This window comes from Hakea prostrata, chromosome 3 (assembly GCF_041222555.1).
Source record: "Hakea prostrata isolate BN-2017 chromosome 3, UWA_Hpros_2, whole genome shotgun sequence".
NCBI lineage: Eukaryota > Viridiplantae > Streptophyta > Magnoliopsida > Proteales > Proteaceae > Hakea > Hakea prostrata.
In genome coordinates, this window is record NC_142602.1 from 17,225,277 (window position 1) to 17,253,146 (window position 27,870).

Here is a 27,870-nt window from a genome sequence, read left to right on the forward strand (position 1 = left end):
TTAGACTCTCTGGTGTAATGCTAGAGGTTGAAAGAGAAGAGTACATAAATTGGGGACAGGCTCAACTCCACTCCCTGCTCAATTTTTACATTTTAGAGCCATGGGCAAGAAGGCCACCTTGACATTGCAAGACCTGGTAATAAAACAAAAGTTGACATAAGAAAAAGATCTAGACATCCTCAATATATGCTGAGGCAGCTGAGCTAAGCCATGGCTTGGCCAATCAAGAGATTGGTCTTTGCGGTTAAAGGCCTTCACGGCTGTGAGGCAATCCGAAAGCAAAGCAACATGAGTTAATGAGGACTCAAAGCAGTTAATACAGCATTCCTAAGAGCTTCAAGCTTTAAAAGTAAAGCAAAAAAACCAAAAGAGTATATTGTTTTTGCAAGCACAAAACCACCAGTTGAGCTCCAAAAACTGTAGCTTCTTCCTCCCTGCTTTGAAGGCACATCCCATGCTGCATTTAGTCTGTATTTTGAAATGGAAAGGGTAGACAGAACATCATCCTCCTGGGTAATTTCAATGCTTGAGACAAAATGGGAAACTGGACTATGCTGAGACATCGGGATATCATTTAATAAAAATACAAAAGACGAAGTAAGAGAGGGTAAATACCTTTAAAACGAAACACATTTCTAGCAGACCAAATTGCCCAACATAAAACACTGTTCATGTTATATGCAAGCATTGAGTTAGCAATTCTATGTTCAATAAAGTCTAGCCAGTCATGAAAGGTATTACCCAAAAATTCAGAAGTGTCAATTCTTAATAGAGAAGCTTTACAACAACTTCTAGCATGATCACAGTGAAAGATTGCATGATGGACCAGAATATGCCAACTAGTGGAGACCCTCCATGTCAATTCTACACTGTGATCATGCCAACTTCAGGATCCCCTACTAATCTAGTGGAGACCCTCCATGTCAATTTTTCTCACCCTTTTTTTCCCACCCGACCTTTATTCCAGCAAACAAATGTAGCCTAATGCTCCTAGCGCTCCTACATAATAGTGTTTTTTTTTTTAATTAATAGTTTCCTTTTTCGCATATAGAAAAAGTATTATTAGTTTCATCTACTAGATATTCTCTATTTTTATTGCAAATCTAACTTCAATTTAATTTACGTGATTAATTTATTCTATATTTTATCTCAAACCTAATCTTTATTTAATCTACTTGATTAATTTATCATCTTGCACCCAATCAGATGACAAGTAAACAGCTCCAATGAAGAAGAACCACCAAACCAGAGTTGGGACAGACTTGAATGCTGCGCATTACAACATGTATTGCCAACGATGGTGATTGAAATTTCGATCGAGACCATCTGTCTCGCAGATGGTTAAAAGTGAGACGGACAGTCAAGATCGAATTTTGATCTCGACCGTTGCTGCACATTAATGCACAGCTTTGAAGTTGAACCCACCAAATTTCGATCTCGACTATTGACAGCATAGTGCTGCAAATTAATGTGCAACACTAAAATTGAACCCACCAAAGTGTTGTAATTGTACATGCCTCCACGGTCAAAAGAGACGCCTTGCTCCCATTAGTTGCCCCTACTAGTTGCCAAGGGTTGAGTTGCATATTAAAATATGTAGCACCAATGCTAATTTACTTTATATTTTATCTCAAACCTAACCTTTATTTAATATACTTGATTAATTTATCATCTTGCACCCCGATAAGATCAAGTAAATAGCTCCAATGGGGAGGAACCACCAAAACACAAAGTGGGGGAAGATTTGAATGATGTGCATTTAATGTACAGCATGTGTTGTCAACGATCAAGATCGAAATCTTGAGCGAGATTTCAACCTCAACTGTCTGTCTCGCTTCAACCATTCGTTTCGTAGATGGTTAAACGCGAGATGGACAGTCGAGATCTAAATCTTGTTCGATCTCGACAGTTACAATACTGAAGTTGAACCCAGATTTCAATCTCAACGGTTGACAACACAGTACTGGACAATGTGCAATACAGAAGGTGAACCCACCAGAGTGTTGTCTTTGTACATGTGTCATGCCTCCAGGATCAAAAGAGCCGCCATGCTCCCATTAGTTGCCCTTACTAGCTGCTAAGGGTTGACGTGCGCATTAACATATGTAGCACGAGGGCTTCTGTTCTGTAATATTAAAACCTGTTTGGGATCTTTCTGTTGAGGAAAGCATAGAAAGCATTTGCTGGACAGTTTTGTCAACTAAAACACGATAACGGGTAATCACGTAATTTCATATAATTTATTTTGAGGTAAACAGTAAACTGCAGTTGCACCAGACTCGGAAAATCCATAAATCAAAACAAATAAGAAGCGTGGAAAGTTAATTCGGATTTCAGACCCTCTAATTGAGTTATACAGGTCGTGTTCTTCACACACGCCCCTTCGTTTGTATCTTTCTTGTTCCAGAGTTCCACACACGCATATAGAGATGCAATCGGTGACTCTAAACCGATCATACAGCAGGGCAAGTCAAGCTCTTGAAGTCTCTTGTTCATGCTCCTTGACAAACCTGCATCCTAGCTCCTTTAAGGTCTGTATTCTTATTTTTCTTCTTCAGAGAATTCTCTCTTTCTCCTATCTGAGGTTTATTTTTCTTTGTTGATTTTAGACCCAAAAAAGGTTTTCGTAATAGAAAGTTTATTATTATTTTTCAATTTTTGTTTCTATTGCAGGGTTGGAATCTCCGTAGAAATCAAGTTTCACTTACAGGAAGAAGTTTATTGGAGCTTAAGAGATCATCTCGTTCCGTACGCGTTCGCACTTCTCGGCGCACTGATGGGCAAGGTAAGCTTTCTATCCGTCCCCGTTGTCTTTGTCATCAGGTACCGATCAATTTGTTGTTTTGTTTCGTTTTATGTATGTTTTTTATTTCATGGTTGGGTTGATCATGTTTTCTGGAGCTTTTTTTACCCCTAGTGGAACGATTGCATTGCAGAAACTTGTTTGTTTTGAGTTCCTCCTGGGTGTTAAATTGTAAAACATTATCTAACGTCATAGTGTTTGATTGATTGATTGGTTGTTCAGTTCTTTCTCAACATCCTTCTTCTATGTCATTTGGTAGACAAGGAAATTGTTCTGGCTGGGGACAGGATTTTTTAATCTACTTACTGCGATGCTCCTTTCTGCACTCTTCTTTCTGCCTAATTGGGCTAGATTCAATAAAAACTGTAATAGTAAGTAACTAAAAGCTACCCACTGGTTAGAACACTATGATATAAGATAAGACCAGAATATGCCAACTAACAGTGTCTGACAAACCAGATACCTGATGAGTTTGAGTGTACTGTCAAACAACTCCATAGCATAGGCAAATAACCCTTCAAATTACGGCTGTTGTCAATTTTCTTATCATGACATATGGTATAATAACCGAAGTTAGTAGCCTCAGAAGAGATTTGCAACTGATTAAACAATTCTTGGTTGCAGTTAGGCTAAGCAATGGAGTAACACTGCCCGTAGGGCTGTGATGTAGCTTTAGTTGCCCAACAAAACAGACTCAGCCGCATCCCAACTTTACTGGGTCAGCTATTGTGTGGCTTTGGTCGCACAATAGGCTGTTATTGGTTTCTTGTTTCTTATCTTTCTAGTTTCTGATATTTCATTTTATATCTATGATATCTATGATATAGTATGGATGAAAACTGTTAGGATGTTGTTAAGATGTTGTTAAGCACTTCTAATGAAGTACCTTTGATATCTGTGCAGTCATCAAAGCTGTTGCTACACCAGATTCAGCAGTGGAACTGCCACTGACTGCTGAAAATGTCGATAGGGTATTAGACGAAATTCGACCATATCTGATGGCAGACGGTGGCAATGTGGTGTTACATGAGATCGAGGGGAATGTTGTCAAATTGAAGCTACAAGGAGCATGTGGGTCCTGCCCCAGTTCGGTGATGACAATGAAGATGGGTATAGAACGTCGTCTGATGGAAAAGATTCCTGAGATAGTTGCAGTTGAACCAGTTACAGATGAGGAAACTGGCCTTGAGCTAAATGAGGAAAACATAGAAAAGGTCAGATATCTTCTCGATAACCAACTTTTTGTTCCTTTAAAGGGTCACTTTTTTTGCATGCCTCTAGAACATCAAGGACTTGGATCACAGTCTCACACACACTCACTCAGGGCTTCTATGATAACGGTGCACAGTGAAACCTTTGATTCGCCACCTGTTTCGTTTTGTGTAATGAATAATGTTTGTTCTATTATTCCAAAAAGTGTGGAGACAACAGAGAGGGTTGAAGGGAGTATTCTATTAGGATGTGGCAGAGGTGCAGAGCTTTTTGCGTTCCAAGATCTAGAAATAATCATGGGGATGGAACCATTTTAAAAACTAGATGACTTTTTAAAATTGAATAGTGAATTTAGGAAATATTTTAGTTATGCATTTTGATTTGAAGTTTGCAGATGGAAATCTTCTAATTGTTTACTGGATTACAAAGATCCAGCTCTTGTAGTGGTTGACCAACTGTTGTTTGGAAAAACTAACTCAGTTTTATTTTATGGTTAACTACTATTTATAACAAATAAAGTTTGGGAAAAAATCTCCTCCTGGTTGTGTGCAAGGCATGGTCTGGGACCGTGCCTAGGCACATAAAGTTCTCTGTTTGCGATGAAATTGCCGTCTTACCCCATGATAGCATTAAAATTTCAAGGCGCCCAAGCGCTTTTTGTGTTTGGGAGTGGTTCCCGTGCCTTGTGCACGACCGAGTAGCGTTCCTTTACCCACGAATCTTATATCATTTCCTAAAAGGGGTTATCTAAAATCTAAAAGAGGATAAAAGTCCATTTGATTTGCCTGTCCAGATTAGCTATTGTTGACAATCACTTATCTTAAGCCATATGAATTGATCCTCTAGTTAAACTACTGTTGGATGGGAGGCCCTCCCTTCATGTTAGTCACATGTTAAGTTTCAAGAACTATTATCAGTTTATCACTGGATGGTCCATTATAATAGGACTTCTACCCTTGTATTTCCAAATGTTAAAACGAAGTTGCCAAGTTAGATTTTCAACCATTTTCTAAGGTATATACCATCATATAGGGAAAATTGGATTGGTCTAGAATTTACTGGACTATTAGATGATGATGTGGGGCAACTTATCCACAAAATTTCCATGTAGTGGGTATGTTGATCTTCAAGATCAGCTTATTTTTGCAGACAGTGAAGTGGTCCTTTTCCCTTGAAATATCTCTTGAGGGAGACCCCTCAAGTGTTGGGTATTTGATTAAGATTTGATATATAAATTTTCTGTGTAATCAGAATATCGTGCTTGAAGGTCCTCTACCCCCGCAACCCCACCCCCCAAAAAAGAAAAGAAAAAGAAAAAACCCATCTTTTCTTTTGTATTTTTCAATGTTCGGAAGATTTTTCTCAATGAATGTCCTTAAATGGAAGTTTCTCTAAATCTGCGCCATTTGACTGCATGTTTTCTGTATCCAAGCTTTCTTAGTGGTGAAATTAATCTAGAAGGGTTCTTTCTCTTTTTACTGGTGTTGGATATTTTCGCTTTGTGTTCTGTACGTTGTTGAATTTCTTTTTTAATTGCTCTCACCCCCACCTTCCTCCCAAAAAAAGAAGATACATCTTTTATACTTTGGATACAAATGCAGTTCGAATGAAAATCTGTTTTTCCCTATTTGTTGACCCATTAGTTGGACTTTTCGTTATTTGATGTTGAATTTATGCACAAATCTTTGAGACCTACAGCGGAATGTTGGGTAGTTAAGAAATGGTTTGTAGTTAATAAGGATTGATACCCTTGCGTAGTTGTCAAGGCATTGTCTAGGCATATAGGCAGATTCTAGGTAGTGGCTGCCTTATTGGTATTGAAAACCCTGACCCTTTATATATATGCCGTATATTATTTAAGAAACTGCATAAGATACTAGTCATAAATAAGCGAACACCCTCCTATTTGAATCCAATCAATTTGGTCAAAAAATTGAATTCCAAAAACGTAGGGAGTTAATCCCTCGGTATTTTCAACTTTCTGATCCTTCCCCCCACCCCCCTTAAATTAGAAAGTTTCATAAATCGTAGCATGGAAAAACATTGGCAAGAACAAGAGATGCCGTAAAATATTAATTTGTTTTGATATCCCAAAAAGAAAAAAAAGCGTTGACAGCAATTTTGATAGCTTTTAGGCGCACCATACAGAGTTTGATTCGAATATAACACCTGTAGTTTAAACTAGACTTGAGCAATCTTGGATACGTTGAAGGTGGTTTTGTAAAAGTTCTAGCTAACACTAAAGTCTCGTGTAAAATAAAATCATTTTGACCAGTCAAACTTCTTAGAGAACAAGTACATTTCTCCAAATAGAGTGCACTTTAATTGCATATAAATAATATCATTTTTTTCTAGTAATAGTTTAAACCAAATATGAGGCCAGTTGTATCATGACAATGACCAATGCCAAGGATAGTATAAACCAATTGGCTGTTTTAATTTTTAAAACTTCCAATTGCTTACTTGTTCAGTTATGTTGTCTTCGAGTTCTAGTTTTGATTTCTCGAAGCAGCTTTGATGCTGAACTTTGGATGACTTGATGTGGCTTAATGTTAATTTTGGTATGTATGTATGTATGTATTATAATACACTGAATAATGTTACTAGAAAAGAGAGGAAATAAAAAATATCACCTGGATGCCTTGGTTACGTAAGTGCTAAGCACCCTTTGTGCACCTTGGAATGCTGCTTAGCCACAATGACAACTATGTGCCCTAAAGTTTGTGTCAAATGTCTGTTATTCTCTCTCCCCTCCCTCCCACACCCCCCTCTCACTTTCTTCTTTTTTCAAGAGTGTTTTGTGTGTGTGTGTGTGTAATCTGTTGTCTCTTATTGGATCCATGTAACTGACCTCATTAAATTGGGATAAAGCTTGGATGTTAACAACAGCTGCCTACTGCAGTTGATGACGCTGTGGTATGTAAGCTCACCCTCACTAAGAGGCCTCATTTTCGAACCCTGTGCCTCCTACCTGCCCTCCCTACATATACAGAATAAGTCTTGGATGATGTTATTGTGAATATGTGCAGTAATACTATATTGAAGCCTTTCTATGGTCTTGTTTTCTCAGTTAAGTGTTATTGAACTAGTGAGGGGAGATGCAGCAACTTTGCTTTGGGACAAGCTATGACTTGAAATAGGACGAAGTGGTGGGGTCATAATTCCTGCTGTCAATTACTCAATTCATAGTTATCAGATCATCTAGGAGACGAAGGCATTAAATGGGTGGACGTAAGGCAATATCAACAAGGTTTTTGGTGCCCTCTAACATTACTAAGACACAAACTCCGACTGTGCTTTGCATAGATGTCCGTCGATAGATTATGCCATTTTATTGGGAAGCAATGTGCCTTAGGTTCTTGTAACTACTGGGAACCTGAGAGATTAGCCTCTATGTGAAAACCATTCTACTACTTACTGACCTTACTTTAGTCCATGGTAGAAGATCTCGCTCTCGAGAGAGATCTCGCCACCTTGAAAAAGAGAGATCTCGACCATCTCGGCGAGATCTCGGTCGAGATATACAATTTTTTGGCGTCAACTCGGTGGCTCATCTTGGTGGGTTTTAGGGTCCCAATTGGGTTGAAACTTGGTATTTAGCTTATTTAAGGCTTTTTGAACACGTTGGTGACCTTGGATTTGTCAAAAACAACCCTATGTATGATTTCTAAGTCTACCCATAGTGTGAAACCGAAATGTAGGAGGATTAGGAAATGCAATGTTATACAACATGTAATATATAACCTTTAAAGCATATAAATGAAAAGCAAGTATATCAAATGCATCAACTAACTTAAATGTTATCAAAATTCCATCCATATGAGTATCACAATCTCAATTTTCAAGAATAAAATAATTATACAACCATTAGAAGTTCTATATAAGTCATTAAATCATAAATTCATAAGACAAGTAGAGAATGATTGATCTTCCTTGTTGTAGATGTGCTAAGAGTAGTTGCAAGTGAAAATTCAGCCAAAATCTACAAAAAAAAGGGCAAAAATTGATAGTTCCAGCAAGATCCATGGCGAGATATCCCAACTCGCAGATCTCGACCTCCATCTCGTCTCGCCCAGGTGAAAAAACGAGATGTTGGGCGAGATCTCCCACCATGCAGTTTAGTTAGGTTACTTGGTTTCTTGTGCTGATTCCATTCATCCAAGTTTTGGTAAGCTAGCTTTAGTCAAAACTTAAGACTGAGGCTTTTGCTCCGCACCTCACCCCTCCCTGCCCTTACTCCCATCTAAGATTTGAGAATCACCACACGAAAGTGGAAGGAGATCATTAGTGTTTGATGCTCGGAAGGCCTCAAAAGCAATCTCCACGAAAGGACAAGAGGTGAACTTTAAGTACAAAAATAAAAAATGAGTGGATGCAGTTACCATAAGGAATTTGATTACAGAAAGGTATGAACTAGTACCTCTTGTAATGTATGAAACAAAGAGAAAACCATTTACGAAGAGTGCACTTTATAATGGATGAAACAAGACAGAGCCATCTTAGAAGACTGCATCTTATCTTTTAGCTAGAGATGAAAATTTGAACAAGGACAAAAATGAGTGGGAGGGGCCTCAAGATTTAGTATTCATAGAGCATGTAGAGATGGGAAGGTTGGAATTATCCGCCAATACCTTCTGTTGCTTTTCACAAAAGGAGTTTAGGAGCATTCTGATGGTCCAATTGAGTGGTTTGGATATGTTCTGCAATTTATTGAGTTTATTTCTATGATATTATTGTTTTATTATTGTTGGTGGTGGTGTTGTTGTATTTAACTCTGTTTCTTGAATTAGGAAAGTGATTCAGCACTCATGGGAGTTGTTATATCGTGATTAGTTATACTGTAGGGGGCCCTCTAATGAAAGTCTATTTTATAGTTGTTTAGGCTATCATCATAAAGTCAAATTTAAACTCCTTTTTTTGGGATGATTAGTCTTTATGTTTGTCTGTTAACAAATGTATTTGGTTTCTTGAATTGATGAAATTGAATCTTAGGGTTTTGTTATTGGTATCAAGTAAGAATCATGGGCAATCCTTCCTTATTGCTGTATTATAGGTAGCGGCCTGGTGAGTTTTCTGGTTTGGTTTTTCTAGCTTGCTTGTTATTTTTCTGCTATTCTCTATCATAGTTTTTTTTTTCTTTGTTACCTGCTTTAAGTTCTATTCTGGAATATTCTTCTCAAAATCTATAGGCCTATTGGCATAATAGGAGAGTTTTCATTTGCTACCCTGCCTCAGTTTGTAGAGTTATTGTTGTTAGACTCCATTATAAACAACAATTTACCAACTAAATGGGGTTGGCTACATGAATCGTTGCCTGCCAACCAGCTTTTTGAGGTCATACTTGATACTGGCCCTGAGCTATGATTGTCTTTCCCTACCACTTGTCCTAGGGCCATTTTAGGTCTGACCTAGCCAATTAAGTTACTTCAATCTGAATTAAATAACTCCTCTGTCCTGGAGCATCTAAAGGCCATTGTTGAACATGGCTATGCCATCTCAATATCTCATACTATTTTCTTGTAACTTATCTTGTATTGGAGCTATTCCTGAATTTGGTTCTAATATGATAATTCTTACTTAACCCTTCTCAACATCCCACCGAGCACTACGGCTACACTTGGTTTATCTATAAGATGTTTCGTGACTGTGCAACATTCTGCACCATACATGTATTACTGTCTCATAAAAATTTTCTTCAAGGTTTAAAGGAATACAATCGATCTTAAGACACTCAGGATGTTCCTCTCCGTTTTAATAGAGCCATGGGTCCATGTTTTAGATTTTAGTGCTCCAAAATAAAGTTGTTGTTTTTTTGGATGAATAAAAATATATTAAAGACAAGGAAACAAAAATACAAGGTCTTTAAGCAGAAGACCGAAAGGAAGAGCTAAGGCCCCAGGATACATCAATGAGCCTGTTCCTTGGGGTATCATCAACAGGGGGATGGGGGATGGCTAGTAGTTTAGAAGAAACATTAGAATAGATGGCTTTCCAAATCCGATCTATAGCGCGGGATTTGGACGTCCATCTTCTAAGATTGCGCTCCCACCAAAGGTGATGGATAGAGGCACAATACACTAGCTTACCAATCCGATCGCAAATGGAGGTTCCTGCAAAGTTTCTCAAATCCAAGGCCAATCACGGGAAAAACCGAAAGAACGCCTTGAGCAGGGCCAAATGGAAGCTAGGGCTTTTCCTATGAGCAATCTGGAGAAAGGGCAAGAAAAAAAGAGGTGGTCCAGGTTTTCCAATCCGTTCCAATAAAGGATGCAACTAGGATTGACTAGGAATTGGCGGCCAATGAGGAAGGATTGGGTGGGGAGAGCATAGATAAGGGCTCTCCAAAGGGTTAGGGAGTGACGGGGGATGTAGCTTTTGAACCAGACCAAGGGGGGCCAGGGAGGCCTGGGGGTGTGGGGACGGAGGTGGTTCCAGGCTGAGGAAGTGGAGAAGGTTTTGGAGGGGGAAGGCAACCAAATTGTTATGTCACAAGAGGAACTAGAGATGGGGGGGGGGGGGGGGGAGACTCCTAAACCTGTGTGAGAATGGGGAGGGGCAACGGGGTCCAAGTGCCATTCAAGATGAAAGTAGGTAGGGGCGCATATTTGGGGATACGCGTATCATAGACAGTGCAGGGGCCGAAATGATTGAAAAGAATTCCCATCGGATGCCACGGGTCAAGCCAGAAGGAAGTGGACGAACCTGAAGCAATGGAAGTGGAAATAGCGGAGATGGCGCGGGGATGCAGTGAGAGAATTTTCCTTCAGACCCAAGAAGGGTTGGGAAGTCATTAAAGCAGTCTAGATGGAGTCGGAACGGAGTAGGTAGGAATAAACCCACTTAACCCAAATGGAATCATCCTTTGAGGCAATTTTCCAGATGACTTGAGGAGGCAAGCCATGGTGACATCAATGATTCGACGAATACCCAAGCCTCATTCAGGGGGGGACGACAAACGAACGACCAACTAACCGGATGGATGAGCAAAAGGATTCCTGCCCTTTCCAAAGGATGGCACAAAACAATGATTCCATTGTCTGGATTGTTGATTTGGGGATGGAGAAAATTCCGCACCAGTAGAGATAGGAAGATTGGAGGACTGAGCAGATGAGAACTACCCTGCCCACAAAGGATAGAAGCTTGCCTTTCCAGAGCTGAAGCTTTTTGCAGATATGATCGAGCATAGGGAGGCAGTGGTGGCGAGTGAGCCTACCAGGGATGAGGGGGGAGACCTTGGAAGATCACAGGAAAGGAGCCGGGCTTAAAGCCTGAGAGCTAAAGAAGGGAAGCACGAAGCTAATCGGGGACACAAGAAAGAAAGAGAGTGGATTTGTCAAGATTAACACTGAGGCCTGAGAGGGATTCGAAAAGGGAGAGAGCCGAGAGGATGGAAGATATGGAAAGATGGTCCACTTTAGAGAACATCATGAGATCATCTGCAAAGGCTAGATGGGAGAGATTTAGGGACTTGCATTTGGGCATGGGAGAGATGAGGAGCTAATCAGTTTTGGATTGGAGGATGTGGGAGAGGACCTTAAGGGCAAGGGAGAAAAGATAGTGGGAGAGGGGGCAACCTTGTCGAATACCCACCCGGTAAAGGAAGAATCCTGTCGAGGAGCAATTGACAAGGATGGAGAAACGAGGGGTGGAGATACACAATTCAATCCTATGAATGAAGGAAGGAGGGAAACCCATGGAAGAGAGAATATCGCTAATGAAATTCTAGTGAATAAAGTCAAAGGCTTTGTGGAGATATCTACCTTAAGGAGTGTGGCCGGGGAGTGAGCGGATCTATCAAAACCACGGACAATTTCTGCACGAAGAAGAATGTTATCCGAGATAAAAGCAGATTGATTTTCACTCACAAGAGAAGGTAAAGCCTTTGAGCCTATTCGCTAGGATCTTAGAGATGAATTTGTAGAGAAGGTTGCAAGAGGGAAATAGGGAGGGAAGATGCTCCTTGCTTCTTGGGGATGAGGCAAAGGAAGGTTTGGTTGATGGACGAGAGCTGAGAAGGGTTAAACTTTAAAGAAGAAGCTGCAAGTGGCTCGAACAAGCTCTTCCTCAATGAAATTCGAAGAGGCAAGGAAAAATCCCATGCTAAAGCCATCAGGGCCCGGAGTCTTATTTGGCTTGTGGGACCAGATGGCCAAGAGGATCTCATCCGAGGAGGGGATAGCACAAAGGGAGGGGATGATGGCTGAGTCAATTAATTTATTGATGAGATTGGAAGGGAGACGGGATAAGGCGGGAAGGGAAGGAGGAGAGAGAAGGCTAGAGAAGTAGGAGACAATCTCTTCCTTGATATTGGTGGGTTGGAAATGCAAGTCCCATTGCTAGAGATATGGGAAGGGATGGAGTTGAAGTTATTTCGGGCTTTAAGGGAACGGTGGAAGTAGGCAGAATTGGAGTCGCCAAGCTCAAGCCACTTGATTCTAGCTTTCTGGCGGAGCTTTCTTCAGATGCAAAGAGGGAAGAAAGTTCAGAGGAAGGGATTTCTCATCATCAGCAAGGGAAGGGTTGGAGGGATCACTTTGAAGGAGAGATTGAGTGAGGTGAAGACTCGAGCGATAGGATTCAAATTTGGAAGAGATATTGCCAAAGGTGGAGGAGTTCCAGGAGCAAAGAGCTTCTTTGGTGTTGGAGAGCTTTCGAGCAAAGGCAATAAGAGGGAGAGAGTGACAGTGGACAGGCTTGGCCCAGGCTTCAAGAATTGTGGGCAAGAAGGAAGAGCTCAAAGTCCACATGTCAAAAAATTTGAAAGGCTTAGGGCCAAAGGAAGCGGGAGGGGAAAGGTGGACAAGACAAGGGGAGTGGTCAGAAAGGGTGGAATTAGAGAAGGAGGCATAGGAGGCAGGGAAGGAAGATAGCCATAGAGCATTAACTAGGAATCGATCAAGCTTAGAGGCTATCCGGGCAGGACCCGTAGGATGGTTATGCCAAGAGAGGGGATGGCCAAACCAGCGAAGGTCGGCGATACCCGAATCATCAATGCAAGCATTGAAATCTCCCACATCAATAGGATCTGGAGAGGAGCCTCCGATTCGCTCGTGGGAGTAACAGATGATATTGAAATCCCCACCAATGCCCCAGGGGAGATTAAGGGAGAGAGAAGAGATGGAGCAGATTTCCTCCCAAAGAGAAATATGATCAGCCGCACGGTTGAAGCCATATATGACTGAGAGGAGGAAGGGGGAGAGAGATTGAGGAGAATACTAAGGTGAATGAGCTGGGGGAGGATCTAAGGAGGGAAACTTGGACTCTCCACAGATCCCAAAGAATCTAGATATGACCATTGATGGAGGAGGAGGAGTTAGAGAGAAAAGACCAAGAGGGGGCAATAGATTGGACAATCTAATGGGAATTCTCCAATTGAACATGGGTCTCAAGAAGGGCATAAAGGGGGACTTTAGTGGACTTGATGGATCCCAATAGAGTTGTTGTTCGTCTCTCTAAGAAGTTATAACTAAGTATACTTTTGTTTCCTGAATTCAGGAGTAGCTGCTGTCTGCCCTTCGTTGATGTTGAGTGGAGATACCCAAGTATTTGTTGATATCATATTAAAATGTTGTGAAGTTGATTTAATAAATCAATAATTTGTTAGTTTTCTTGGTTTAGGAGTTTTGGGGTGCTACATTGGTTCATTCAGTAAAGGGAGAACACCAACCACCCCCCCCCCCAAAAAAAATAAATAATAATAATAAATAAATAAAACCCCCCAAAAAAAGAGGGGAAAAAGAAAGAGAGAGAGAGAGAAATAAGAAAAAGGGGGGGGGGGGAGACAATGAAATACCATTGTTAGAGTAATAGTAGTTTCTAATTTTCTATTTCCTTAATTAGCTTAGGGTTTTTGGTACAAATTATCCATTATTTGTGATGTTGAACATAATGTATGGTAGCAATAACATGATAGTACCAAATTTTCTTTTATTTGCTTTCTGTCCAACTATTTGTGAGTGAGTGAGAGAACTAGTGTGTCCCATTTGATCATGTGCAGTTGCATTTATCTTTTCATCCTTCATCTTTAGAGTGCTGCCACCCCTGCAATGAATTTCCCTCCTAGTCTATACCTAATAGAAGCTCTTCTATTTTTTCTTTTCTTTTTTCCTTTTTTGTGAAATTTCCAAGTAAGCAAACCCCAATCAAGGGAGAGACCAGCCAGTTTTATACATTTGAGCAAAAGTATGAATCCCTGGCATTATGCCCACATACGAGACCTATTTGGATCATTTCCCAAATGCAGTTTAGTTTTCTATGGAGATTGAGAGACCAGCAAATAGACATCCGGATGGTTTAGCAAAAAAGAGGTGGACTTGTGTTTTGAGGATGACATCCTTAATGAGGGATGGTTTTTATACTTGATTTCAGTTTGGGGCTTGGTAAATTTTGGGAGGTCAACATGCATGTTTAGAGCTTTGTTGTTGTATCTTAAGTCTATAGCATGTTGTACTCATTTTCTCAATTTGCATCAATAAATTGCTGGTTACGCAAAAAGTAGAAGAAAATGTAAACCTAAACTTATCCATTTCAGGTCCTTGAAGAAATAAGGCCATACCTTGGAGGAACGGGTGGTGGAGGTCTTGAGCTAGTAGTAATTGAAGAGCCCATTGTGAAAATTCAAATTACAGGGCCAGCAGCAAGCGTCATGACTGTTCGTGTCGCAGTTACACAAAAGCTGCGGGAGAAAATCCCTGCCATAGCAGCAGTTCAGCTTCTTTAACGTCCAACGCTTATTGTGAAATTATCTCTGGCGCGGCCGTAATAGTGGATACTGAAATCTTGTACAGATCATTTTGCATATTTGGTTCCATGGTTATTGCTTCAAAGTAGTATAAATTATTTTCATAATCCTGAAGCTCAAAGCTAAGAGCCTAAGAGGAAGATTCTTATTGTGGAAGTAGTCTAGATTGTATTGAGCCTGACAAAGGGGCTGATGGCCATTGCATCAATTATGTAATTTTTAGCCTGGCTATTGTTTTAAATTCCTATAATCAAGAATGATGCGTTTAGACAAAGTTGGCTTGCTCTTTTGGTATGCCATGATCACAATTCATCGAGTACCACTTCTACTCTCAGTCAGGATTATCGTCTGCAATTTCTTGAAGGTTGTCTTTCTTATTATACAAGTCTATAAAATAGTGGAGGCTGGACGTGGAATACTCTAGTAAAAACCCAACCTTATTTGGGTTACTTCTTTATAACTTTAGTGAACCAAGCCACAGATTCCCGATCTCATAATATAAATGCACAATGCACTCACAATACAGCCAAACCATTAAAAAAAATTCTACAAACCTGCGTTTATAACTGAGTGATAATGGCTGTGAAGAGCTAAAAATATCTAAGTAATGAATGTATGATCTCGAAAATATAATTATTAAACTTGTAAGTAAATTATATACTCATGAAAGTTGCCCATATTGACCCCCATAAAAAAATTGCCCATATTATTATTATACACTCTATGAAACTTTCAATTGAATGTTATTCTATACTCTTATGAAAATATCTATTACAGTGGGGCTTGCTTGCCCCAAGTTATAATTCGGTGTGGCTTTCTCTTCTGAATGTGTGGTCTCTCACACTGTTGTCGCTGAATGAAAAATGCAGGAGCCCAGAAGGGTCTATGCTGCTTCTTGCTTCAGCTCTATAACTAGGACTTCGTTAGTGTAGTTTTTCTGATCATTTGCAATTCCTCACCTGTTTCTTAACAAGCACTCCGTCGGCAATCCATAGTCCTTTGTCATATGACTAAGTTGACGTCTCCAAGGATCATTGTGTAACTTGTAGTGTAGAACCTAGGTCAACAAAATAAATAAATAAAAAGTCAGCTGGGTCTATTTGTAAGACATTCTTCTACAATCAGTCATATTCTACCACGCCAGTTCTGTATACCTGATGAAAAAAAATTAAACATAATCCATATATATAGAGTAAGGAAAGCAAAAAAATACCTATACAGTGAGGAAAGCCTCAATGTTCTTTTCAGAATGGCCTAGGTTTGTTACAGCGTCTAGTTTTTGGATAAGAGAAATTGAAATAGAAGCTACCAATAACTTAAGAGCTCATACGTGCACACTGTTTAAAAAATGACAAATAGTCAAAAGCATACAATTTAAGTCCTTTAGGATAGAATCCTAGGATCTTCAACGTCTTCCCTACCCTCACCCCTTCTCAATTTTTGGAGTACTACCATTTTTATAGTAGGCATTGTTAGAGAAGTAGTGGGATACATAAATGAATTTAAGTCTGTAGATATATTACAGTAAAGTATTTGATTCAGCATAGAAATTTTACCTGAATCATTTCTAATAAGTTTCAACATGTAAAATATTAATAGTTGAAATATGTCCCGCTGTTTCTTTTATTATTGGGAAACATACAAATTTTCACATTTACAAAGCAAAATTTGGCACAGAATTTTTTTAGAACAAAGTCTAAATCTCTCAAAACTTCTGCGTATAAGTGCATTTATCAGCATAGTTGTCAACTGCCGGAGCAACTAGGTTATTCAAGGTGTTCAGATTTTTCATTTTTCTAGGTTATTCAAGGTGTTCAGATTTTTTTATTTTTTGTGTGGGGAAGGGGTGTTGGAAGTAAGCTGATACTAAATAAGGACAAAGCATTGCCTCGGCAACCAACACAATGCTAGATGCCTATGCGCCAGCAGAGCGCCTAGGCACTGCCATGACAGCTATGTTTATCAGCTAAGCCCAGTCAGATGAAAGAAGCAAAAGGTCCACTATTTTGTCCGTGCCAGAGATTCATAATGGCTAGGTGTACTGCTGCATACAAAATATCATTCTAATGTAGAATGGAACACCTGAATGGGCTCCAAAGGAGAATTAAGACTTTCAATCTCTCTCTATCCATAAGCAGCAAGAATCAACGATCAAGACTTCCAACCCTTGTCTATTCATAAGCAGCAGGAATCTGGGTCTAAAATTGGACCAGGTTCAGGGAATTTCAAGTCAGCCATCTCATGGGAGTCTAATAGCTCAGTTAATTGCTTTCTCTTGTTCCTACTTCAAGGACTCAGTTTTAAGTCTAATTTTTATTTCAGTTAAAGTTGTAATAACCCATTAGCTAAGGAAGTCCTCTACTCTTTCGTTCAGAGTAGGACTTTGTTTTTACTAGGTATAATACATTGCAAGGCTCATTGGCCATTCATGAACAGAAGATTCAATGACTGAGTTGCCTCTGGCTAGAGAGTCTGAGAAACAGTATGGGTGTGATACACAAAGCCTGAGATAGATTCCTATTCCCTGCCTTCTTCATCTCTCTGTCTTCCACATCTTTCACCAATCAGGGATTTCACTATTTGGTGTTCTGTTCCTAGTGGACTCGACCTCTCTATTTTTTTAGTGCTATTCATTGGGTTAATGTGCTGATTTGATCCCAGCAGCATTTGATTGATATAAGAACTTGCAGTAGCTCTTTCTTCACAGCTGTCTTCAGATGTGAGTCGGTCCCCATCTGGGAAAGATCTCTCTATCAACTTAGGCAAGGATTTGGGACATCAAAAAGGCATCCAAAGGGGCAACTCGACCTAGGTATTAGCCTGATCTGATCTGCATATTTTGGTTTCATATTTGATGTTGATCTAATTACTTTATTTCTAGCCATCAGATTTGAATATAATATGGGGGTTTGCTTGTTCCTATCTAGGTTAACATTGAATCCAAGTTTTTGCTCAATCCAACTCCTAACTCTGACTTAGTTTCAGATTTGCCTCTTTGCTGGAATTTTGTTCAGTTTTGAATTCTTTCAATAACTCTCAATCTGGCAATTGAATCTCTCCCATATTTTGAAGGATACCGATTTCAAATTGTTTGAGGTTGAATCCTAAAGTTTGACCTTCATCTGAGAATGTCTTGACTACATAAGTCTCTAATCTATATTTGATTGTGATAAACCCCACCAAAGTATATGAGGTTGATTCTCCATCTCAGCATGTGTATGGAACATTTCAATTGATTTTTACTTTAAAATGTTATACATTCTTTGTTTCATTAGCTTAGAAACTACAGTATTCTAGCTTACCATGACCCATTCAAAGCATATGAGGTGTTTTCTGGTATTTACGGCCACTGATCCTATGAAGCTTTATGTCAAGTTATTCACTATGTTTATAGGAAAGGCAGACAAATAGCAGCAGTAAGGAAGCTACCTGTATGAGTGTGGCAAAGACATCATCTTCGACCAGTCTCAAGAACTCAAGAGCCCATTCATCCACACGCCCAGAAGTACTTTTTTGACGTTCAGCTTCAAGTAAAACTGAATCACGATACAAGAACCTCTGCCAGATTCTTTGAACATTTGCCAACATGAATTTTATTTCATCTTCATTGAATCCCTACAGTAAAGTTAAGAAGAAAGAAAACGAGAACATGAAGCTATAAGATTAATTACTCATTCTCCCAGATAAAAATTTTATGATCCAACTTTAGTAACTAACAAAGAAAAAATTACCCTCAGAATCTTTATCAAGTTTGGAATATCATCTTCGTGGATTCGCACTGCAAAGCTATCATAATTGAGCACATTCTCATATGGCACATAGATCCCGTCCTGAAATGAATCAAGAAAACTGCCAATTGGTTTTAGGGGAAATAATAGGCAGCCCCAAGGTGGAAACTAGAGACGTTCTCTCAGCTTGAAGACTACGCCCAGCATGGACATGAGGGATCTATATTAGATAAACTCAATTGTTATCCTAACTCCAGAATAATAACCATCTAACAAGAACGTGCACCATACGATACTGTTTACACCTCAATTGTCAATGCTTGGAAATAAAAAATCGGACTAAATCAATACCTGAATAACCACAGGGATGCAACCATTTAAGACACTATCTTCCATTCGACCACTCCAACCATCTCCAGGTAGCACCCCACAGAAAACAGAGCTTGCCAAATCCATATAATAATTCATAGCCCGTACTGGGGTTAAAATAACATCTTTTGCATGTTGTTTACCTAGTATTCCATGTTTGTTTGGGGTTGATCCAAATTCTTCTGCCAATTTTTGCCTGATACCCATGCTATACCTGAAGAAATGACAGCAAACTAATGTACTAGGAATGTAAAGACAAATCCAAATCCACAAGGAGAACATCTTTTTCAACATACGTATCTTCTGGCCTGCCATTAGCATAAGCTGGACCAAGATTTCCATTGAAGTAGAATAGTGTCTTACGTTCCTCACGGGGCCTGCAAGCATAAAGCTCAATCAATTTTCATTTTTGCTTGGCCAACTCCCAATTGGTGGATCCTATGCCCTTTAATTAGTAATTCAAGGAAAGTAGAAAGAAAGCCAAATCGAAGTCCAATGAGATATGCACCTTGACCACAGTTTTAATCTAATGGAACTTGAATCTGGCCGTTTCCATGCAGGAAGCACAAGATCCTTCTCAGGATCAAAGCACGGATGATTGCCTCTCTTATCCAAAGGAATTTGGTCCCAGTTGTCAGCCCAATATGCTGTTGTTGAGTGGTTATGCTTTAAATTTGTGTTTCCCCAGTGTACCAACATCATGCTGTTCCAAATCTCTTTAGGAGCATAGCAAGCACCTTCGTCCCATGAAAAAGACTGGCTTTTTGACATAGATGCAACACCATTAGAAACACCCGAAGGTAAAGATAAGACATATCACAGAATTCCTTAATAAGAAAAAAAACTGTCAACCAATAAAGCTCAGTCTACATCATACCCAGATATGGTCTCTTCCTGCCGAGCGATTCCAGTAAGGATAATTGTCAACTATGTGATGATATGCCTTCTTATAGAAATCAAGGGTTAGATAGCTCCTCAAACCCATGTGCTCCTGAAATTTGAAAAGGGGAGGGGGATAGAGATTATAATCTGGTATAAGAACCCAGTCACTTGAATGTGATGTTAAAGATGGAGTAAGAGCCAATGCAGAGCTGTTCTAGTGGTGAAACCAACACCTCTTAGTGAAGAGGTTGTAGGTTCAACTCTTGCTAAGGCATATTAATATTCCCATCCCCCGGCTTAATAAGCCCCTTTGTACCAAAAAAAAAAAAAAAAAAAAAAGATGGAGTAAGAATGACATTCTACTGTTGCTTGGTCAGCAAGATATTGCAAGATATTCATGGATCTTATGTTGGTCAACAGTCTAGTGGTTATTTTAGGAAAGATATATGTGGGACAGATTTGATTTTACTTGTTAGATTTGGCACTGATTTATTTCCAGATTTCCTGTCTAATAAGTCTAGGAGACTTAGATTTAGATTTGCTTTGAAGTGAGCTGTAGAAGTTACTATCTTTCAGTCTTTATATTATATTTTTTGGAAAGTGGACAGAATATTCTATCCAGATCCATGTAATATTTTTATTTAGCCATCTTGACAGAGGGAGAGATACGAAAACTCTCATTCGTCCATCTCATCTTCTCTTCATCTTTTCTCTTCTCCCCTCTTCTTATTCTTGTTTCTTCTTCTTCTCTGTACTTACCCTAATCACAGATTCTAGAATTGTAACATATGATACATCAAGTAGTTCACGACTACTGGGGAAAAACACTCTAGGCTGCCTTCTCAATTAGTCAGAGTATTGACTTCATAAAAAAGCTAATTTTTATGATCCAAGGTTCAAGGATTCAAAGAACCATTTAAGGAGGTAGTTTACGAGGTACTAAGCAATCATATGAATGTACCAAGTACATGCAAAAATAGAACTATACCCGCATACTAAAGTGGGGTGCATCATCAGCACGAGTTATAATGCATGAATCCAGAACAGGAACAAAGAAATAGTCTGCTTCTTCCCCGTTTAATGTTCGATAAGGGCTAGCCAGGATGCTTTCATAGATCGCAATCTGCAAGAGAGGAGTGTCAACGGATGCTGCAATAACTTCAATATTTGTGTGCTGGTGGCATCAGGAAGTCAAGTTACACCTGTGCTCCATATAACTGATCTGTCCAAAATGTTGCATTCTGACTGTCATATATCCGATTTACACATTCAAACTTGAAATGTCGACCCTGCAACACCAACAAATAAAAAGATGAGTGAAAGGTTGAGGTGTGCTTTGTATGGGTAACAGTTGCAAGTGACCATTACAACCTCCAAAAGAATACTGTTGAATTCCGGTGGCAAATCATAGACATATATAAGGGGCCTTTTCTTTTTAACCACAGCTTTAATGTTGGCAGGTCTGATGCTAACTTGTGCATTATCAGGGACATCAACTGTGGCTGGCCGAAGCCATCGAGGCCACTCTCGTACAAATGATGAAACAGACGGAATACTGCAGTCTGTTCCGTACCAACCACTGTCGCACTAAAGATGAAAACTGCATGCAGTTAGTCATATCAGGAAAAGAGAAAGGAAAAATAAAAAACCATGACTTTTCAGATTAGAATATATATTCAACATTGCACGCTTCACAATTCTCATACCTGGCAAAATCCACCACGGCAATGTCCATGACCAGAGCATTGGTTGAGACATGTGGACTGCACAGGAACTTCACAGAAACGGCCCCAGAGGCCATCATATTTGCAATCACATTCCTCCTTGAACTTAACCCTGGATGCATATGCTTCCTCCGGGTCAACATTACACCATCCAGCTTTGCTACTGTTCATTGTGAAAATATCTAGATCATGCTGTGACCAATTGGCCATTTTTGGAGCACCAGGTGATGGAGATCTGTAAGAGAAGTATCATCATCAAATTAATTTTAACAGGAATTACACAGATACCATAATTGAAGCTAATACTAAAGTTCAATGTCCATTACGTCAGTTCAAATCCACATGCCTCTGCAACAGGCCGGTTTGGATACTTTGTGCCTTGTCCACAGAAACACATTGCTTTTGTTGTATCACAATAAGAGGCACAGATTGACACAACCCATGGCCCATATGGTAGCTGGGGTGTTTTTGGATAATTGCACTTCAACTGCAGTCTTTCGGAGCAACTTTCCCCTGCACGGATAGAAGATATTGTGGATTCCAAATGATTAATAAGTAAACATAAATGCCATCAGAAGAAAATGAGACATATACAATTACATGTTTTGTTCAGTTTGTTCAAAATTAGCAAAATAAAAGCAGTTTGTTTCTAAAGTTTATGTTTTCCATAAAACTGATAGTGCGTTTCAAGTTGCTATCACTCTATTTTCTGAAAAAACATTTCAGCATTCTAATGAAGACAAGACTAGCCTAACAAACTGAACAAGGCTGAGGATATATCATTTTTCTATTGTCAATCGGACCCCAGAGGCTGAAGCAAGAATCTTAAGAAATCACTTTAATTAGTGAGCTTCCAGCTATCACAAGAATGCTTGGAAGCTAGTTAATACAAAATTCATAGGTGCACCCAATTTTTGCTCTGGGTAGAGGGTAAACAATGAGGTCATGCTCTGAAAGGTTGAATAGCCATAGGCAAAAAGCCTACAAAAAATTAATTTAGAATAAAGAAGGAAAATGTTATACTGACCAGAATATCCATGAAAGCACCTGCATTGTCCCAATTCCCAATTACAAACACCTTGACCACTACAGTCATTCTTGCAGCCATGGCCACCTATTTCCTGTCACCAGAAATAAGAATTATACCAGTCAATATTTAATTGCTACAAAAACCAATAACATTTTGAAAAATCTAGATCTCATGTAAGGAATTTAACAATAGGTTTTGAGCCTTGAGTTTGTCTTGGCTTTTTGGCTTTGACCTTTAGTGCCTAGTTCCCTTTTCTTTGTAGGGCCTTGTTGGCTTCAGTAGGGCACTGCCCTTTGCTTTCTTGTTGTTCTCTTTTCCCCCCCACCCCCCTTTTGGTTAATGAATTCTTTATTCATCCAAAAAAATAATTTTACAATAAAATCAACAGAAACATTATAGAATTAACCAAAAAAATTTAATTATTCAAATTCTAATATTCAAGAACAATTTATCTAAGAAGGAGAATATCAATAAAGATAAAACCGAAAATTTTCCTACCAGAAAAAGGAAAGAAAAAAGAGGCTAAAAAGTTAAGGTAATCCAAGTTTTTTTTTTCCCTTAGACATTATGTAGTAATAACTACATCAATATTCAAGCTGCCAATTGAAGAAAAGTAACGACTCAGTCGATAAAAATAAGAAACACTTCTAAGGATATTTCCATTTCATACCTCAACAACACTGACTGGTATAGTAATTGAATCACAACCAGAAAGCCACCGGCCAATCTTTTCTTGCCATGGGGCACCGTGATAGTCCACCGCTTTATGTGCATCTGCTGGGAACTGACGTTCTAAATCAAGAGTTGGCCCGAAGTTCCTCACACGATCCTTCCCTCTCTCACTCGATCTATCAATTGGAGAACAAGTACTCTGAACTTCTTGATTGTTGGTGTAATAGAGAGAAGAAGGCACCAGAGGAGCCAAGAACAAATGAACCACTGAAGCCAACACCACAAGTGAAGTAATTATTGCTACCAAAGACCATGAACATCTCGATGTTTGAAGAAAACCCATCATCTTGAAAAACTTCTCTCTCAAAGACCACCTCAATCAACTCTATGAATTAAAATGAGTACTCCTTGCTCAACAATGCCTGACAAAAACAAGGGAGTTTTTTTTTTTGGTATGACAAAAAGAAGGGAGTTAATGCATAGATACATAGAGGTTTCCATACATTAAAAAGAAAGAATTGTAACTAGAAAGATTCACATAAATCTGATGAAGTAAACTCCAATTCCAGTCTTCTGCCTACCCCCAGTGAATATTAACCAGAGAGGTTTCCATATATGTAAGGAGTAACATACTAATTTCAGTCTTCTGCCTACCACACCCAACACCCCCCTCCCCCGAAAAAAAATTATACTAATAGTAATAATAATAATAACGAGAAAAACAACACACATAAACTAGCTCATATGCATTTTTATCCAATCACACACTGTAAAGGATAAGCCTCTGAATTCAACACCAATAGTTCTCCTCCTTGCAAGGCTAGGAACTGTTACTTTTGGTTAATCTAAACTCAGGGATTTAATTAAATGGGTACCATTTGAGATTTTTTTTTATTAGTACACATAACAACCAGAACCAATTAAAGTGAAGCAAATTATGCAAGCAACAGTGAGAAAAAAGAAGACCTAAGTAAAGATGTAAAACACACAGCTAACGATCGCAGAGTTCAAAGAAAGACAAAATAACGGAAATCCAAATCTGGACCCAATCAGAACTACAAGACTAGATGAATCATTAACGAAATTCAGCTAAAGTGCAAATAATGCTAACCTTAATGTAACTCGCAGTCAGAGAATTCGACGAACTGAAACCTGTAACATGGTTCAACGCATTAGCAACGAAGGAAAACAAAGATAATCGATTTCAATCAAAATTTATTCATTGAAAATATACCCATCAATAAAAGTTGCCTTCACGTCTCGACCAAAACCTCACCTCAGAATTGAACTAAATCATGATTCAGGAGAGCCAGAGCAACCGAGGGAAAGGTTAAGAAATGGAATTCAGGTAAGAGAAGTACAGGTCAATATTGAAGAGAGCCGCCAAAGCAACTAGCTGTGCTTCTGGAAAACTAGTTGTTTTTTTATTGGTAATAACTAATAATAGAGCTCTAAACAATGAAGATGCGAAAAAAGTCATGGAATCAATAAACGTGCACATGTATGATAATAATTAATTAACGACAAGTGAAAATGGAAAAGCGTGAAATAACATCTAACTGATGTTCTTTTTTATTTTTCCATAAATAACTATGGAAAAATAAAGCAGTCAATTTTAGTTATTTCATTATTTTCCTGGACAAAACTACCCCTAAACCGTCGGAATGACGGAATCTTGAGTGTCAAAGACTTCTACTTTAAGTCTTTAACTCTCTCAAGAATCACACCTATTTTTTGTTGGTAGAAAAACAGACGCCTATTTAAAATCATATTGTAAATAATATTGTATCTAATTATTGACTTAAAAACCCCATTAAGTGGAGTTCAATTCATAAAAATTGACACTTTATAAGTAAGAAGTTAAGAGTTCCAACCTCCTCGATACCAGGTTTCTCCTTTACGTGCATATAAATTCCCACGAGGATATTTGAGATGCACATAATCTCGACTTAAAGATTATATTGTATCTCTAAGTAAAGCAATTCATTCATAATTCACAAAATATGTAATCTCTTGCTAGTCCTCTCACATTATATACAATTTCTTATCGTTAATCATCACACAATAAGTCGAGGTCTAATTTGTATCGAGGCCTAATTGTAGTGGGTACAAATTAGACCTTGACAACCTATACCACTGTAATCTCACACGAGATCAAAGTTGGCAATTTATGGTCTTGAATTAGGGCTAAACTTAGGCCTCAAACTAAGCATAACCCTACTTGGCTTAACAATGTCTCCTTGAAGTGATATGTATGTATGTCATGTGGCCTTTGAACACACTGCTACAAAGAGATGATTTTATTCAAATTGAAAGATCAAAGGAATGATTCGCACTAAATCTAGTTAACTAATTAAGTGCAGTATTCAATATTCTTGTAGAAATTGGAGAAGATTGGTAACACCATAATGTATTTAATAAAATAGACACCTACATGAGTAAAGTATATGTTGTTTATGATCCAAGAATGCTCCACACTGAGTTGACTTCAACATTCTCACCTTCCAAAAAGAAAAAAACTATTCCCACTCATGATTCATGAATAGCACTAACCTAATGGGGTAAGATTATTTTGAAATTGTTAGAATAAACAAAAATACCACTGGTATAGAAGAGGGAAGAAACCTAGAAAATCAAGCCCCCCCCCCCCCCCCCAAAAGGCTTGTTTGTCAGTGATTCAAACCAATCTTTCCATAAAACAACTATTTACAAAACACAATAATATTTTGAATCTCCCACTAAAATCAATTTATAATTCCAACCAGTTCTTCTATGATACCAATCAATAGTTGTTCTCTTCCCCAAATGGCATCTAGCTGATTGGCATATCTGAGTTTTATAAAACAATTTTTGAGCTACAGAGACGCAAATTGAGATCCTTAGTAATAATTAATTCTTGTATCTGTTATCACCTTTAATTTCTGAGAGATCTAAATGTGATTCTGATCTTCACTAGCTCTTCAATGTCTCATCAATTTTATATCCACAGTAACACAGGATCCAACTGGTTTTCAGATGTTGTTCACTAATCCTGTCTGCAGAATATTTCATCCCTTTCAAATTCCCCAACACTCCTTTGGCCGCTGATTCATTCCCATGTTACACTCCTAGAATATGCTATAAGCATGTTCAATAAGTACATATATAAACTGTTTCAGAGTAAGCATTAATTGGTTTCATTACTAGGAGGAAGGGAGAGAGAGAGAGAGAGAGATTGTCATCCATTTAGCAACTAATCAACCTTCAAATATTCATTCTTCAAGGATTTGGTGCAAATCAAAGAAGACCAAACCCTTTGAACGTTCATTGTTTGCTTACAGACGCACAACATTTTACCATTGCAAAACCTAGAAACCAGAAATCCTATTTCCACACCTTAAGCCCACAAATTTACATAATCTATCAAAGGCAAAAGAAACAGAGAGTCAACAATCACCCAAAACTAAGCCCTTTCACCACGGATCCTCCGAGCCAACTGAATATCCTTAGGCATAATAGTAACCCTCTTGGCATGAATGGCACAAAGATTAGTATCCTCAAAAAGACCCACAAGATACGCCTCAGCAGCTTCCTGTAGAGCAGAAACGGCACTACTCTGGAATCGGAGATCGGTTTTAAAGTCCTGAGCGATCTCACGCACAAGACGCTGGAAGGGCAGCTTTCTAATCAATAGTTCTGTGCTCTTCTGATACTTTCTGATTTCTCGAAGAGCCACTGTTCCAGGCCTGAATCGATGAGGTTTCTTCACACCCCCGGTTGCCGGAGCCGACTTGCGAGCTGCCTTGGTTGCAAGCTGCTTGCGAGGAGCCTTTCCTCCAGTTGATTTTCTTGCGGTTTGCTTTGTTCTTGCCATTTCTATCTCCAACGAAAACCAAAACAATTAGGGTTTGGAACCGAAAGATGCCGCAGACAGAGAGATCGAGGTGTTGATTTGAGATTTCGTGAAGAACCTAAGGCGGGAAGAGTTATATAGATTTTGAAATCCCAGTGAAGAGTTTCTGGCCGTTAGATTTGTAAGGATATGGACGGATAAGATTTTCTGCAACAAAGTGACGCGGATCGTTATCCGTGTACTCTATCTAAGTTTTTTGCCCCAGCTGTCTGTGAGCTTCATCTTTCTTTTAGGGCGGATCTGTTATTTTACCATGAGATTGTTTAATTTGAACTAATCTTCTAATAAAAACTAATTCTTAATCTTACTCATTACAATGATATGGTTTCACCCATACTAACGAAGAAAACAAACATCCACTAACCCTTAAATAATTATAAACATAATAGAAATTATTGTTCCAAACGAAACCAAAGAGACATTATTCAAATAGGAGATGGACATCAAGAAAGTCCTTAGAACCTCAATTGGGTCCCTAACTACTACCAGGACATGGGATGTTATCCAGCAGCTTATTTGTCTCTCAAAGTTTATGAATTCATTAATTCAGAGGCTGCTTGGATTCGAGAAAAGGTGCTTGCTTGGTGGCCTCCTGAAGTGGCAACAAAGATCCTCAATATACCCCTTCCACTATTCCCGACAGTAGATCTTCTCATCTGAAAGCTTAATTTAGTAGGTATGTTCACTGTTAGTTCTACTTGTCGACTAACATCTACTTCCCCTAACATCTCTACTCCATCACCCACTTTCAACTGACTCCATCTATGGCATCTCCCTCTCCCTCTTCGGATTCTCTTTTTCTTATGGAAGACTATCC

The 27,870-nt window shown here is 38.9% G+C and overlaps 3 protein-coding genes across 5 annotated transcripts; 1 reads left to right on the forward strand and 2 right to left on the reverse strand.

Moving 5' to 3' along the window:
* The first annotated feature begins 2,401 nt into the window (after positions 1-2,401).
* NFU2 (NIFU-like protein 2) lies at positions 2,402-15,120 on the forward strand. The gene is made up of 4 exons (XM_089149537.1): positions 2,402-2,531; positions 2,674-2,785; positions 3,707-4,017; positions 14,547-15,120. The coding sequence occupies exons 1-4, from the start codon at positions 2,430-2,432 to the stop codon at positions 14,733-14,735; spliced, it is 714 nt and encodes a 237-aa protein (XP_089005663.1). The 5' UTR covers positions 2,402-2,429; the 3' UTR covers positions 14,736-15,120.
* Positions 15,121-15,332: 212 nt separating this feature from the next.
* On the reverse strand, positions 15,333-24,572 carry LOC149021274 (exostosin family protein). Of its 3 annotated transcripts, none has more exons than XM_089149534.1 (16): positions 24,438-24,572; positions 24,273-24,313; positions 23,160-23,583; positions 22,487-22,580; positions 21,786-21,972; positions 21,442-21,694; positions 21,107-21,322; positions 20,938-21,024; positions 20,724-20,858; positions 19,731-19,844; positions 19,362-19,609; positions 19,150-19,230; positions 18,836-19,067; positions 18,488-18,586; positions 18,186-18,371; positions 15,333-15,813 (listed from the first exon to the last, which is right to left on the reverse strand). In XM_089149534.1, the coding sequence occupies exons 3-16, from the start codon at positions 23,505-23,507 to the stop codon at positions 15,712-15,714; spliced, it is 2,382 nt and encodes a 793-aa protein (XP_089005660.1). In that variant the 5' UTR covers positions 23,508-23,583; positions 24,273-24,313; positions 24,438-24,572; the 3' UTR covers positions 15,333-15,711. The 3 variants fall into 3 exon arrangements, with proteins under 3 accessions (XP_089005660.1, XP_089005661.1, XP_089005662.1); XM_089149535.1 differs by having other exon boundaries at positions 24,396-24,572; XM_089149536.1 differs by lacking the exons at positions 15,333-15,813; positions 18,186-18,371 and having other exon boundaries at positions 18,518-18,605.
* A 1,621-nt stretch (positions 24,573-26,193) lies between these two features.
* On the reverse strand, positions 26,194-27,092 carry LOC149021275 (histone H3.2). Its single transcript, XM_089147078.1, has one exon. The coding sequence runs from the start codon at positions 27,012-27,014 to the stop codon at positions 26,604-26,606; it is 411 nt and encodes a 136-aa protein (XP_089003204.1). The 5' UTR covers positions 27,015-27,092; the 3' UTR covers positions 26,194-26,603.
* Positions 27,093-27,870: the final 778 nt, after the last annotated feature.